We start from the raw sequence: 15801 nt of genomic DNA, 5'->3' as shown, positions 1-15801 counted from the left end.
CACTGACACTGCATTTTATCGGTTTTGCTTTGTATGCAAATATCCTCGCTTTTAATTTGCCTAACATATACTTGCTGCTGACATGGTGTGTAATGTATTACTTAGTGCAATTTTCTATTATGTGTCCTGTCATGTTTGTCTAGTTTGTTTAGTGACAGTTATGTCACTGTGCGTATGTTTGAATTGAACCTGCAAAGAGACTGCAGATTAGAATTGGCTTTAAAGGTTCAGTTCATAAAATAGGCCTATGCCAGAATTTAAACTTAAAACATTAAAAAATGAACCAACATTATCAAGAGAATGTGAAGAGGTAATAGTGTTAACGTTATGTCAAAGACGTGTATGTGTTGTGTTGCAGAGATATCCACTGGAATCAGCATCTAACTGACAGTGCCGACCCGTCCAGTCTAGGAGGCGATAGTGAGTCACTGTAGCTCCAGTCTGCCCTCAGTACAGAGGGAGAAGAAGTACAGCTGCCTGACTTGGGCAGACTTGTCACTTGTCAACATTACATCCAGTCATCCCTGCACATTTTGATTGTTTATTTTGATTAAATCCAAAATGGCAGAAACGAGAAAACGACTCGCAGCCTCGCCTCGTTCTAGAGCAGTATAGTGTCACAGAGAAACCAACAGATCTTCTGTTAGCATCGAGCAGATTTAGCTGATTTCCCGCCGGATTGTCAAACTTTCTGTTGCTGCCGTTACACCGGTTAGACCCAGCGCTCCATCAGCCCGCTGTTACTCCCGGTGCTGGAATATTCGCTGGCCGTATCTGAGCCACCGGAGCGGCTGCACGCTCCCCTCTCGGGAAGCATTAATATGTCGGTGCAGAGGAGGAAACAAAAACACAGATTGTTTGCTCATCTCTGCCGCCCCAGACCCAAGCCAACATAAAAACTATCAAAAAGTAACGTTACACAGACCGTACAGCTCCCAGTGCCACAGTAAACACACAGATCTCTAAGTCCCACGTAAAGATTATAAGATAGCAGTGATATTTAGACCGAGCTCTCAGAGTTTCAGCAGTCTGTTCATTAGACCGACCTGACTGACTGACTGACACAGAAGTGAAGAAATACACAGTACATTTATCAACACTAGAAGAGAGAGATGTATAGCTGTAGAATACAATACACAATATAAAGAATACACTATAATACTCTAAAACTTAGAATACAATAAATATGATAAACTACTATAAACAGGTACAACATACTTTGTTAAGTAGTTGACTTTTTTAATAACTGATGGTTTTGATGATCGATGAATTTAGATTGTATGGATCCAGTAGTGAAATACTGCTCCATATTTCTTTGGAGCAAGTCGCTCGTAACACATTGGACCTTTAAGCTCTTTTATAATACAGTTAACATCTGTTAACATCGATGTGTATTATTGAACACAATGTACAATAATAAACATGAATGTTAACATTTCATGTTATGTTATTTCTGACAAAATAAATGAATAGGACACACAAAAACAGTGAATAGTCACATCATCATGCCTCCTCCCCCTGCTCTATTTTGAGTCTTTATTAACATATAGGACCCATTTCGAATCTCCTCTGAGAAACAGGAGCAATCTGTTTTCCTCACATACAGTATAATTTGAACCCCCCCACCCCCAAAAAAAACGTTTTGATAGATTCCAGTCCCAGTGGAGAGAGTCTGTTATAAATCTTCACACACTGATGTGTGACCTCATTTTGTCCTCCAAAGAAGACATTAAATGGATAAAGAGAAACAAGAACACTGAATGAGAGGGTGAATCTCATTCTGACATGTATTATATATATATATATATATATATATATATATATATATATATATATATATACATATAGTACCCATGGGAGCTGTGTATAAGCTTGGGGAATACCTGTGTACTTTTATTGATAATTAGTTATTATACGATTATGTCATGAACAATTAAGTAGTACATAAGGTATTTTCATATTTATATATATTGTCGAAGATCTTGCAAAAAAAGAAAGCGAACTTCAGTAGAACATCTGCCATCATTTCTGATATATGAGTCGATGAGAAGTGCCCCACTTCTTAGCACCAGTAGGCTGATATAAATGTTTTTCCCATCTGGCAGAACATTTCTACTGTACATTTCTACAAATAGGCGAACACCCTTTAATTTTAGATGCTGGGATGCACATTAGGATCTTTGGTATATTGGCAACTGGCCACACTTTCAATTTTGCAATATAATAGGAGAGCACTTAAATGTAGTTATTCTCATCGCGAATGGGTGTAACATTTTCTAACTTTTATACTTTAAAATGTCTGTTGTTATTGTTGTTACTGTTCGGGTATTATAACATAATCCTATGCTGCTGCTAAATGGCCATCTCTGTATGTCCACAGACTTTCGCATTAGCTGGCTTTTATATATAAATCTCTCTTTGGGCTGATTCCCTCTCATCTGTGTATGTACGTAAATGTGTAAAAATCTAAATCAATATGGCCTATGCTCTCACAATATTCTACTGATGTTAGTCCCCAAGGTTAGAACAGAACTAGACGAAAAAGATTTTATATATGCTGCCTCTTCTTTCTGGAATAATGTGCAGAAGGATCTGAAATTGTCAGAGCTGATTTCTATGGGGGAATTTAAATTAATTTTAAAAGATTGATAAAATAGCTCTTGGTCAAAGTTATTGCTCCTAAATCTTCACTGAAATCATTTTAGAAAATTGTACCTGTGTATGCATTATAACTCTTTTTTTATATTGCATATGACTTGTGCTAACTCATTTGTAGCGTGTAACAATTGTTTGCTTGTATTGTTTTTGTTTATTTTAACTGTAACTTTGCTGCCCTCTTGGCCAAGTCACTCTTGAAAAAAGTCCTGACCTATTGACAGGATGCTCCACACAGGAAGAAAACTATTGAGTTTGGTTAACATATTAACTTTTCTTTTATCCCACCATGAGCCAAATAATCAGTCCACATGTTAGATATCTTTGTATTCTGTAATCAGCCCATGGTTTCTTGAGAGGGTTTCTCTGCTTTTCATTGTTTTCATCATCAGGATTCTTTACCACGTTTTTCTTGACAAAGCAATCCGTGGTAAAAGACCTCCGGGTGTAAAGCATTTAGATAACCCTGTGGTATAGTTAAAATAGTAAAGAGAGGGAGGTGGGTAAATAATGTTGGGTGTAATGTTCCTTTAAAGGCCGCTGCCCCCTGCAGCGTCGTCATTGCGCAGAGCAGTTTGAACCAAAAAGCGGAGTGACCTTCCTCCGCTCTCAGTGAGTCTGAGAGGGGCAGCACTGAAGCTATAAGCCGGTAACAGCTCCTATAGTCCCCCACTTTAGCCACAGAAATGAACAACAACTTAGTCGGAGATGAAGTCGGGTAAGATCCATTTAACACAGCCTTCCACTGCAGATGCATGAAACTGTAAACTACGTTGTAACTTATAATTAGCGTGCTCGCTTGTCAAGCTGTCATCTGACAGCTAACGTTAGCTACCAAGCTAAGCTAGCTGTAGTAACTCAGACAGATCGCTAGCCCGAGGAAAGACGGCCAAAAAGTGAAAGTAGTCATCAAAGTAGCTCAGTTGTTACTGTTATTGCATGCGAGGAAATACACAATGTGTGTCTTGAGTGTTGTCACTTAGCTTGTCAATGGCATGTGTTAAAGTGTAGTTACTTATTTCAGTGTTGTTTCCAGTTAGCACTTGAGCTAGCTTAGCTAACGCTTGCCAGCGAAGCGAAAGTCTCTTCTTGACTTCGCCAGCGCGAGGACATTTAGCGGGCACTGCTGGAGGATGGAGCATCCTCCTCTGCACTGACCCTACACTTTTGCCACAGCCGCTACATTTATCACTGACGACTTTCAGCAGTGATATTAATCATTATTGAATTCGCTAGCTAGTTTGATATTAGTGCCGCTTAAACTTCCAGTTTTGCGACCAGCCTCCGAGTTCACCGGTCCGCATGCAGGGAGCCGAGCTGCCGCTCTTCTGTCCTCCGCTGTGACGGGACCATACTCGGGGTTTCAGCGGTGAAGGCTGCAGCTTCTGGAGTCAGTTTGTCAGCTGGTTGCTGTGTTAGCTTGCTAAACGCTACGGCTCTGTCCCAGGGTAACTTACGTGGCAGGAGGTTCATAAAAAGACCGTTATTGCCCAGGCCATTGCAGTCAGTGTTATGACATCCACGAGCAGCAGTGTACGCACGAGTCACATTAAACACGGACCTTTAAACTGAAGCGGTGTATATACCCCCTTACGCTGCACCAGCTTTGGTGGCAGCGTTGCTTCATGTTGTGTAATATCTGTGTACTTATCTGTTCAGCTGTAGCGTTGTTATGGCTCTTAAACTGTTCTGTCAATCTTCTCCTCTCTCTGTGTTTTTAGCCTTTTTAAGGCTTTTGGACAGGCAAAATGTCTCCATGCTTGTTATCATGCATTTACTCTAATTCAAACTGATAGCACATTATCGACTTAATAGTTATTTAACTACTCTTTTCAGGAAACTGTTTGTGGGTGGATTGGACTGGAGTACCACACAAGGTAAGTCGATCTGTTTAACCTGTGAAGGCTCATTCACTTCATGCACAAGGTGCTGATGTACTGATGTAGCTGCATGGATTTGTTGTAAGACTGGAGGATCTGGTTGGTAGCTTGTTGAATTTGTATAGATTATCTAATCAAATGTAGCTATGACATACAGAGTAGAGCTGGGTCATATTTTAAAAATACAAATTTGAGTATTTTTACCCCTTCTTTAATGTCAATATTGAGATCAGTATATGTTATTTTTCATTTGACAGTTGGTGCTTTCATACAATGATTAAAATAAGGATGCATGATTGGTCTCTGACAATAACATCTTTACTAACATAGCTATGATGGTCTGGCAGATAGAAATATAATTCCAAATGATATCAAGTGTTGCATGATGATATTGATGTACTGATATGACATGGATTGGACAATATAACACCACACCATTTTGATAAAATATCAAGTCACAGTATTTATATTATATTGATATCATGATATGATTTTGAATCTGCAGTGTGCATGGTATTCATGTAAATATATGTATATATATACCAAGTGTTGGTAGAGTCTACTTGTGGCCCCTGTTCCCCCTTTATTAATGCAGTTTTTCTGTGTTTGGAATATCTCATTTTGATTTTTGATATTTTCAGTTGCAAACACTGGTGGTGAAGTCTACATTATACAGTCTACATTGGGTGTGCATATACATTCGTATACCTCCCCAGACTTGCCCAGAGATGGACTATTTGGTCTTTACTGGCTCATGCTTGGTTAGCCATTGTGTAAATTTGAACATGGGCTTGCCCGTGTTAGCAGCACTGATAACATTAAGATCGGAACCAGAGTGCAGCATAACCCTGAGCTTGTTTCCCTAGCGATGCTCCAGGGCTTCCCAGCTATGAGAAAAGCGATTACGATAACTCTCCAAAGTGGCTCCTCATTTGTTTGAACTTGCACGCCTTGCTACTGTGGGTGTGTGCAGGCACAGTAGGGTGCAGTAGTTTGGTGCTATTTCACATGACAGTGTGCCAGTGCTTTGTTTTCTCTTAATGAATGTCAATATGTGGCATGGGACTTGAATGTGACTGCACTGTGTGTTTATGTCTTCCTATTAAAAACAAAGGTACAATTCCCAATATTCTGCCATAAAATCAAATCAAGGTCACTGGGTGACTTTTCTGTTCCCTGTGTTTTTTCCTCACAGCTGTTTTAGTGCAGGTTGAGGGGCTGAAGATATTTTCTTAGCGTCATTTATCAACATGAAAGCATGAGTTCTATAAATCATTGCGACACTTCTTTGTGTTCAGGATGCAAACTGGGCTGAGTTATATGTTCCATTATAATTTCACCTTTGCAGAGTTGTATGTTTCTGAGCTTATTTTATTATTTATTATATATTTGTTATGAAGCACCACTGTTATGTAATCTATGTATTTCTCTTTTCAGAGACACTTAGAAACTACTTCTCACAGTATGGGGAAGTAGTAGATTGTGTCATCATGAAGGACAAAACTACAAATCAGTCGCGAGGCTTCGGCTTTGTCAAATTCAAAGACCCCAATTGTGTACGGACAGTGCTGGAGACAAAGCCGCATAATCTTGATGGAAGAAATGTGAGTATTTTAAATCAAAGGAGCAGATTATGAAATCAGCCTGAGTAATCAGCCCGTGCTTTGTGTGAGCAAAGTGAAAGACCTCGTACTGTATTTCACCGTTCAGAGTAGTTAGAAGTTATTCAAGGAGAAGCATATTTGTACTTGCCTGCAGACATTAGTACAGAAGCACTTTGCAAAAATGTTGACATTTGTTTTCCCAACAAGACTTACTTGTTTAAAATCAAGTTCGCAAAATTGGCAGTTGAACCTGGATTTCTCAGAGATGGCTGAAAGGAAACAAGCAGTTATTCATCTTCCCTTCTGCATTAATGCCTCCATACAGTCAGCTCACCATGAATGAAATATTGCCACCTTTGTTATGTTGGAGGAGACGAAGAAAAGCATAACATTTTATTGGCCACGTATTCAAATTTTGTCAGTGCATATATCAGGCGATTCAATATACTGTAATGATTCAATGAAGAACATTTGAAGGTGCCTTTATTTGGAGCTAATGTCAAACGTTTTCTCTCTTTCTGCTGTCAGATTGACCCGAAGCCATGCACTCCCAGAGGAATGCAACCTGAAAAATCTCGAACCAAGGAGGGCTGGGTAAGAGGAATCTGATTTCTACTGGGGAGGCTATGCTACGTGTTTCTGCTGGAATAAGTCTCTCCATCCTCTCCTCCTGAGGAGGACTCTTTTTACGGGCCATGAGGAGACCTTGAACTTCATTTATAAAACAAGTCTGACTTTGACCTACATTTTGTTTCTTTAAAGATGCCATTTAAAAAAGATTACAGTGCACAGCTTTCATACATTTGAGAATGCAAGACATTAGTTTTGGGTTTAGCTAAATCACAGAAGTATTAATGAATCTATGACTTCTATTGACCTCTATTTGTGATCAAGGTACGGCAACAATATCAGCAGATATTTGGTACAGTTTACACTGGCCTGGGATTGAAACATGATAAGGTCACATTTTCCCAGAAGTAACAGCAGAAATGGCTCATGAAGAGGTCATAGTTCTGTCTGTATCACTGTGCTAAATGATTTTCTTGCCTTCTTAGCTGAACTATATTGTTCTTATAACTGTCCTTCCTCATTGAATAAAACTGAGAAAACACAAGTACAACTGGAGACGAGTAGGCCAGTGTGTGGTACAGAAAATTGCTTTCAGCAGTGAATTCTTTGAATGGCAGAAATCTCTGCAGCAACTTGGGTAATTTGTGGGTCGATCAACAAGCCACTGCAGATCTATTATAGTCATTAGGTCCCTTTGGATGGCAAAGGTTTTACTTATTGCACCTTTGCTGTCAATAAAACATTTTTATATGTCACATATTTGGCTGTGAGCATAAATTCAGAGTCAGAAGCTTTTATGAATGAAGCTCTTTGCCTCCTCCTGGACCTCCTTTCACTGACTTTAAGTAGCTGCTACTGAATGTTTTACTAACAAAGCAGAAGATGTAATTGTTAAAAATCATTGTTGTAAGCAGCCTCTAGCAGCACAAGTGCAGTGCACAGCAAAGCTGAAATGCTTAGTGGTTGAGAATAAGTGGAGGGAGCCGTGCTCTCTGATCTGTGGAGACTAGTGTTTGCATTGACATGACATGTTAAGAATTATACCCCAGGGCAAGAGGAGAACCTAATTTCGCCTGCACTGTCTGAATAGATGATGGCTCAGTTAACTGGACCCTTCCCAGAGTGATCACAGACATTGAAATCCATTCACTCCCTGTTTTCTTTCAGAAGGGCAGCAAAGCCGATAGCAATAAATCAAAGAAGATATTTGTAGGTGGAATCCCCCATAACTGCGGCGAGCCTGAACTCAGGGACTATTTCAATAGATTCGGAGTGGTGAGTATTTCCAAGTGCATAATGCAGTTCATATCTTAATTACACTGCTTGAATGGATGTGACATTGAACAGGGTCAATACTACAGTATACAAAAAATAAATGTAGTGGGATGGGATGGGACAATTAATTATTCATTCAAATTGAGGCAATATATTTAATTGGAGAAAGGATGGACCCGGCCTGGTTTTCTTAATGGAGCCACTGTTTCCCTTTGTCCCATTCAAGGTCACAGAGGTGGTAATGATCTATGATGCAGAGAAGCAGAGGCCCCGAGGTAAAAGCTGATCCCGTTTTTTTTCTCCCCTCTCCATACCTTACCATCTTAAATCTCATGACAAACTATTCTGGCCCAAAGAGAAAAAGCTCATTCAACCCCAGATATTCAATTCAATTTAAACGCTGTAAGCCATAACAGGAATTTTATGTGTGGTGAAGACGCACAATAAAACACAAGATCATGTTGGATAAAACCTCGTACAAAATCGCCACAGTGTACAATCAAATGTAAAATCTGCCTTGACATTTCTAGAGGAATGAAAAGCTTAGTGTAATGCCAAATACACGGCTCTCCTGTGAATTGCATGACGTCCTTATACAGGCATCAAGGTGGCACTTTTAGTTTATGCGATGTTGTTATATATTTTTGCAATGTTACATGTATGTGGTCTGCCTACACAATACAATAGTGAATGGAACCTTAAAACTTTGTCAAATGCTGAAAACAGAAAATTGTTTTAGAAATTGCAGGCTCTGATTTCGACTGATGCAGTGTCCTTAATGACCTTGTGTGACGACACGAATCTGTACCATGGACACATTTCTAGTCAGTTAAATAGGAAGAGCAAGGAGAGGAGTTATCTAAAAGCCTTTAGTCAACAATATTGGTTAAAACACAGACCGGTTTTTCAACTCACAGGGTCTTCATCAGGGCAGAAATAGTGAAAATGTGAATAGAAGAAGGTAACTCTCAAGAGCACCGTAATGTTCACTGGACTACATGTGAAACTGGGTATTCTTGTTGGGGTGAATATGTATTACTACATCAAAATCTATTAAGACAGCTTATTGTGCACAGCGTGCCCTCTTAAATGTCATGAAACCCCTGAGGAAGATGTGTCTGATTCAAACAGCTCAGTGATGCATTCAAATGTGTTTAAGGATGTATGAAGAATTTCTAGGTTTGGGTGGTGTTATCGCCACATCCAACTAGCTACTGCAGTATAAATGAAATAGCCGTTATTTGTATTTCAATTATTGATTTATCTGTTAATTGATTAATTGTCTTGATGTTAGAATATATATATATTTTTAAAGTGGGCATTAATTTCCCTAAACACTTAAATTCCATGTTTTGTCCAACCAACAGTCCATCTTCAGTGAGTTTTTGACACGTTTGCTTAAGCTATTTAAACTATGAAAAATAAAAAGGAGAATATCCCATTTAAGAAGTAGAGATACCAGTATGTCCCCACAGCAGCCTAAATAAAGCATTATTCAATACGGCTACAGGATTTATCATATTCTAAGGAGTGCAACCCCTGAATTACTCGAAAGCTTCCTTCCTCTAAAATGTATTAATTGCAAGAAGTTTATTCCTCTAATTGGAAAGATGTTAAAAGGTGTTGTGGAAAATAAATCACTAACTGAAGGAGAGAAGACAGGTTGCAGGAAAGTAGGTGCTCCAAAAAAAAATACAGTACTTTATCACAACATGCCACTGGCATATTGAGAACAGTTTGAGAATCTAAAGGGGGGGGGGTTTGCCCTTCAAAGTGGCTGTAGGTGTATATTACATTGTTATCACCAGAACAATGGCACCATTTTAAAAGGTTTTCCTTTACTACTTCTAAAGTCTCTCTAGCCTTTTACCTGTCAGTAGAAAATCTCAAAAGAGTTTGTCCATTTAATCATAAATGTATCGTGCGTTTATGACATGTGCCGACACTTTGAGCATGGATGGCCTCACTGGGAATCAGACCCTGTGCCACCGGCAGTGTCGGTGTCAGACTCTGCCCGCTGCCTTACAGTCACAGCTGTTACATCTGTGTTTGTCCTACATAGCAATCATGCAGCGGCCACTGACCCACAGCATGTATTACTGCTCTCCCTTCAAAGCCCCCATTCGTTCTCTATTGGGAGAAACCCAGAATAGTTTGTCATTGGAATTTAACATGATGTGTTGCACCAGTAACATAATCTTTAATAGTATAAACAGTTTCTTTTACTAAAACAAATAGACTGTTGGAATAAGTTTTCTTTACCTTGATTTAGACGTAACTTATACATGTATCTTAAATGGCGTAGTATGTGTTTTCCCATATGTAGAAAGTTAAGTATTTTTGTAAGTAAGCCCTTTCTATTTTTCTTTCTTCTGCTCCCCTTCTCCTTGTGAATGGTTTGAATGTGATTAACGGTGTCTCTTAAGATTTGTCTTTTCTCCTTTAGGTTACTGTGCATTGACTGGTAGCACAGAGGTACAGGCCAAATGTAAAAGCACTCAAATTCTTTACTTGGTCAAAATGGGGTGTGTACAAAGTTGCATCAAAGCGAAGGACCTATTCTCTGTGATTAGAGGAAAGAGCTTGTTGTTAGTTTGCCTTCTGATTATTTTTAGTTGAGCGACAATTTAAATTTTCTCTTAAAAATATAGACACCTGATATTGACTTGCATCCTCTGAATGGTTGTCATGTCTTAAATGTAAGATGTTTAGTTGGAGTGTAACATTGACATTATCATGGTAAATATTAGACCAATATCTCTCAAATCGAGAAGTAAAAATCTAATCCCTTAAAAACACATTCTTGATTAATATCTTACATAATTAGATATGTTATCAGATCATTTGCAAGACGGTAGTTATATAGAGAACAAATTATTAGGGCTGCAACAATCTTTTTCAGTATTTATTATTCCATAAATTATTTTCACAAATAGATTCATTGTTTGGTATATACAATTCATTTCAAATATTGTATGCATAAGTCCTCCGTTTATCTTTGTCTGAAATGGCCTATTATGTGATGAACGCAGACAAAAATCAAAAACTGAAAAATATATTTTCTTTTCCTGTCATCAAACATTTTTTAAGAACACATCGGTTTCATCAGTAGTTAAAATCTGATTTGAGTTATAAGGCTTTTAAATTTTTAATATGAGTGTAACCAAAAAATGTCAAACGCTTCAATGTGTCAACTTTTAAATGTAGATTAAGGACGGGTCATTGACAGATCTTATTAATAGCAATAGATCATGAGGCTTGGGAATGCTTGGCATGGCACTAGAGGTCTCGAAATTCTCAGTTGTCTCGTAGGACCTTTAATTGGATTCAGGTTAGGTCCCCAAGTAGAGATGTGCACACAACCCAATTCTGCCATAGCGGAAGTTAATCAAATTGAAAGTAGATCACTGCAGCGTGCTCCGGCCTGCTAGCGCTCTGAGAAGTTCTGTTACAGATTGTCAGATGCATTTATGAAGCCAAAATGTTGGACCAAAAATGTTCTCGTCGTTGTTGATGAACTTTGTATATCCCCCATGAAAACTCTTGATCAAAATCAGCAGCTCTTCACTTTAGGAAACCAGTTGTGGCCTATATCTTTGTGTTACTGTTGTGAGCAATACTTTAATTGTCCATTTTAGGCTTATCCTGGCTGACTCAAAAGTGAAATACTGAATTTGGGAAAGCTTGGAGAAAGCTTTAGGCATTCTACAGTTTGTGTTTCTCCATATTTTTGTGATGCATTAACAATGGCTGCTGCGAGTGTGTGCTCCACAGCAATATACCAAGGGACAGATCAAGGTGGGGTTTGGATGAAACAGCATGAAGTAACAAAATGTAGTATTGGTTGAATTGGCATTTATCAAAGTTAAAGGATGGAAGATGGACTTCTTTATGTGACATTTCACATTAAATCAAATGCTGCACATCATTCTTCATGTTTAGCAGTCCTGTATTGTTATTTTGACAAAGTATTTTACATTTTTGCACAGTAAAGAGCAAAGTTTCCTTCAATCCCCCAGGCTTTAGTCTTGGATTTGTGTTGTTCTGCGACATCATCCGAACCCCAGGAGCCTCTTGCTCAGTCTTGACGGATCCTCACTCTGCTGAAGCCCAATACTGTTCTTCATCTTGTGTTGTCACAACCCCCCTGCTACCTTGATTCACTCTTGGTCGTTGGCTAGGTTTTGGATTTATTACTTTCGAGGCCGAACAATCAGTGGACCAGGCTGTCAACATGCATTTTCACGACATCATGGGCAAAAAAGTGTGTAGTTGTAGTTTTATTTTACCCTTAAGATCAAACAGAGGCTTGGGCGACGGAGTGAGAATTATACTATGATGCTGTTTTATTTGTTCATTTTCCAGTGGCTTCCCCATTAGTGACTGCAGCATCATATAGCACACAGTTAGCCTTTAACATCTTAAAATGATCAGGCCACTAATTAATTTACTCATCTTATTATTTTTAGTAATATATTTTGCTCTAAACATGGACTATCATCACACTTATTGCTATGACTTCTAGTTTCTAGAGGCACAATAATCCTTTTATAATGCTGTTATATTACAGTTTCTATAGTCGCCTAAGGCTTTGTTTAAATCGACCACTCCTTTAGGATGTCTTAAAAGCATTAGATTGTACTATTAAAGTTACATTATTTTGATATTTTAAATATAATGAAAAGAAAATTCATAGCTCACAAAATCTTACTGAATCAAATCACCTAAAGGATTGGTCCAATCAGTTCTGTTTCTTTTGATTTCTGATATTTTTGTTGGCAGGTCACTTACACGTCAACTTTCTTTTTTTTCTTCTTTTTTTTTTTTTTTAAAGAAAAAGCTCAACTCAGTGACCTCAGTTGAAGAATCTCCATACTGTGTCTTTCAGTTCTCTAAATTACAAAAGACGGTTTTCTCTACAATGCTGCTCAGGATGAGTCACTTCTTACTGTTTGTTTTAGCTCACTGGGTGTACCAGATGGATGGCGTTTACTGCGCAAAGACAATTCAGACAGCGTCAGGTAAGCTGTCCATCCGGAGAAAAAACTATAATTCATTGCGGTGTTAAATTTAAGCACCCCTCCTAACCTTCTGGCGGTCCTTGTATTGTTCTATTGTATGTGGTAAACACCACCCGCCTGGCACCTCAGCTGAGTAAAACAAACCATTAAAAGAATAAAGTACTACTTGGTACATATCTGGCTAGGATTGGTCCTGACACTTAAAGGCACTTAAAGCGCTCATTCATTAGCAGCCCCTCTTTTCCCCAATAGAGACATTTTGTAATTAGCAGCTTTTAAAACACTACCGAGATACCAGAAGGGAGACCGTCTCCTTTCTGCCCTCAGAAACTATTTGTTTGGCATAAGAAAATTATCATAGTCAAACATGTTATTTTATTTTTAAATGGCTGCATAAGTGTTTTAAATATTTGGAGGTCGATCTGCGATACTTGACACTCAAAAGACCGTTTTGTATGTTTTGGCGTTTATTTAAGGTTTTCGACTCTTACTAACGACGTCAAAGCAGCGTCAAATTTTCACTTTTGATAAGTGCTAATTGCTGTTGTATTCCTGAACCGAATAGTGTGAGCAGTGTGCTCTCTTTTTATTTTTGGATCTCTGTCTTGATGAAGCCTGTGTAGGTGGCTATTAACTCGATGTCTATTCGGTTGTAGCAACCTTTTAAAAGTAGTTTTGAGGTAATTTGTGCTTTTATTTGAGAGAGATGGGGAAAGACGTGCAACCAATCTCCCTGTCTGGAGTTGAAACGGGGACGCTGTGGTTTGTCAGCACTTTAAACCACCCGACCAATTATTGTGCCAATTAATTCTTTGGTTGTTTTATTTGGACAAAGAAATGTAAAAGCTTTCCTGAACCGGATTTAAGCTCCATTTTTGTTAAATTATTCAATGATATTAAGTAGCAACCCAAGACATTTTATTGAAATGTCACTGATTATTACATTGAAAAGATGAACCGAATCCCATTTCCTTGGTAAATCATTCAGCCCAACCTGTATACTCTCCAGTGGTACCCGCCCCCTGTGACTTTGCCCTGGTTTTCAGCAGGAATCAAGGCTCAACTTAATCCATTGTTCTTGACTTGACATTACCTTACGCTGGGACTTGAGGGAGGCTGGGAGATATGAGCTACAAAATTAGAAATTGGAGCACATCAAACTGTGGAACAAATCCCAGTTCTGCTGTTGGGGACTGTACAGAAGTCATGGTATCCATCACTCGTAGCTGTGATGCCCACGGGAGAAAGTGCTCAGGTAGCTGCTGGCGGCTGCAGGGCCGCTGCCGGAAACATGTGCATGTAATTAGGTCGACAGAGAAGGAAGAGGGGAGGCTGGGGAAGGTGGCAACACCTTAAAGCGGGGAGGAATTTGTCATTCGTTTTCTTCCTGCAAGGTGACCCCAATAACTCAACCCCTCAGTCTATTTCTGGTTGGCCCCCCCTTAGTCTCAGCCTGTTTCTTTGCTCTGGTTAACTGCTGGTAGCTTTGCCTAGTTACAGGAAGGACATTTTTGTTTTTGGGTCAATACATTTATACATGACCTAAAGCATTTAACTATTACAGCCATGGATGATGATGACTATACATAAAACATAATTTAAGTAATATAATGGATGGATGAAGTCAGTTTGCAGATGTTAAGAAATTGACAGTGTACGGCATTGATTCCCAAACAATAAGTCACTTTATTAATATTACAATATCACCATTCTTTAATTTGAGGTTTTGGTCGTATATAGACAGTGTCCTCCGGCAGCAATTTGACATTTTATTGAGGTCAAATTGATCAGTCACTTGTACTCAATTGAAAAAAGATATTGACACAGTATGAATATTCAATTTTACATTGACTGAAAAGACTGTTTATTTGTACTATCTGCATGTTTACCTTTATTTATTCTGTTAGAACTGAGATACAAATTTCCCTCTACATCCATTTCCCCCCTTAAAACTTATTCCAAATAAAAATAAAAAAGAGATTCTTTATAAGAGTTAGTCAGAGAAAGGTAAGTCATGACCTCCCATTAGATGTCATTATCATATATAGACAAATAGGGCAATTCATTTGAAGAAAAAAATAAATGTATGTTTCTCAGGTACATCTCAAGAAGCTGTGATCTGGAGATGATGCATTTAAAACAAAGTGTATCATTTACTGTCTTAGCATTATGATTTTGGCCAGTGTGAAATTCCCGCTTGATAATTAGTACCTGAGACACATAGCTTCACAGCTCTCCTGGCTACACAGTAATATTAACTAACATAGTTTCCCACATTATTCCAATAAACATAAAGTGAAAGATTTCAAACTGGCCCAATGTTGAGATAAATAATCAGAGGTAGGAAAGATCTGTCTAGGTGAGGGACTTCATGGCCTTTATACTGGTGTTGCCAAATGTGCCCTCCTTGTCCTTTGTCCAGGTGGAAGTGAAGAAGGCTGAACCTCGTGACAGCAAAGCTCCTGGCCAGCTTGGCCCTGGCCAGTGGGCGCCCAGGGGCATCTTGAGTGCAGCTAATGGTTGGACAGCACAGCCTGCCCAGGGCTGGCAGCAGCCTTACGGGGCACAGGGTGAGTGGGAACAAGTCCGAGAGCGGAGCGAATGAGGCTCGCTGTTCAGAGGACAACCTAATTGTAACTGTTTAAATGTGCTAAACCTGCTGCTTTAACATTAATTGTGTTACTCTGTCGAGTTTTAATGTTAAAAACTGGATTCTGTGACCATTTTACATCCCCAGTCTAAAGGTTTTTCTTTCTCTTCCTGAAGGAGTGTGGGTGTCGACTACTGGCCAACCCT

General features: G+C 38.9%; 1 protein-coding gene across 4 annotated transcripts in view; it reads left to right on the top strand.

Moving 5' to 3' along the window:
• Positions 1-3230: 3230 nt before the first annotated feature.
• The window catches only part of dazap1 (DAZ associated protein 1), a 21441-nt gene continuing 8870 nt past the window's right edge, over positions 3231-15801 (top strand). For 2 of the 4 annotated variants that reach the window (XM_029429748.1, XM_029429745.1), the window contains exons 1-9: positions 3231-3373; positions 4492-4532; positions 5973-6139; positions 6668-6733; positions 7877-7984; positions 8211-8259; positions 12166-12248; positions 15428-15575; positions 15772-15801. The exon at positions 15772-15801 is cut by the window's right edge and continues 3 nt beyond it. In XM_029429748.1, coding sequence (XP_029285608.1) covers positions 3342-3373; positions 4492-4532; positions 5973-6139; positions 6668-6733; positions 7877-7984; positions 8211-8259; positions 12166-12248; positions 15428-15575; positions 15772-15801 — 724 coding nt within the window. In that variant the 5' untranslated portion in view covers positions 3231-3341. The remainder of the gene's footprint in view (positions 3374-4491; positions 4533-5972; positions 6140-6667; positions 6734-7876; positions 7985-8210; positions 8260-12165; positions 12249-15427; positions 15576-15771) is intronic. The other 2 variants (XM_029429747.1, XM_029429749.1) reach the window with 2 other exon arrangements.

The sequence above is a fragment of the Cottoperca gobio genome, chromosome 4 (genome assembly GCF_900634415.1).
Source record: "Cottoperca gobio chromosome 4, fCotGob3.1, whole genome shotgun sequence".
Classification (NCBI taxonomy): domain Eukaryota; kingdom Metazoa; phylum Chordata; class Actinopteri; order Perciformes; family Bovichtidae; genus Cottoperca; species Cottoperca gobio.
Note: the sequence above shows the minus strand (reverse complement) of the source record. Positions and strands in the feature narration are given on the sequence as shown.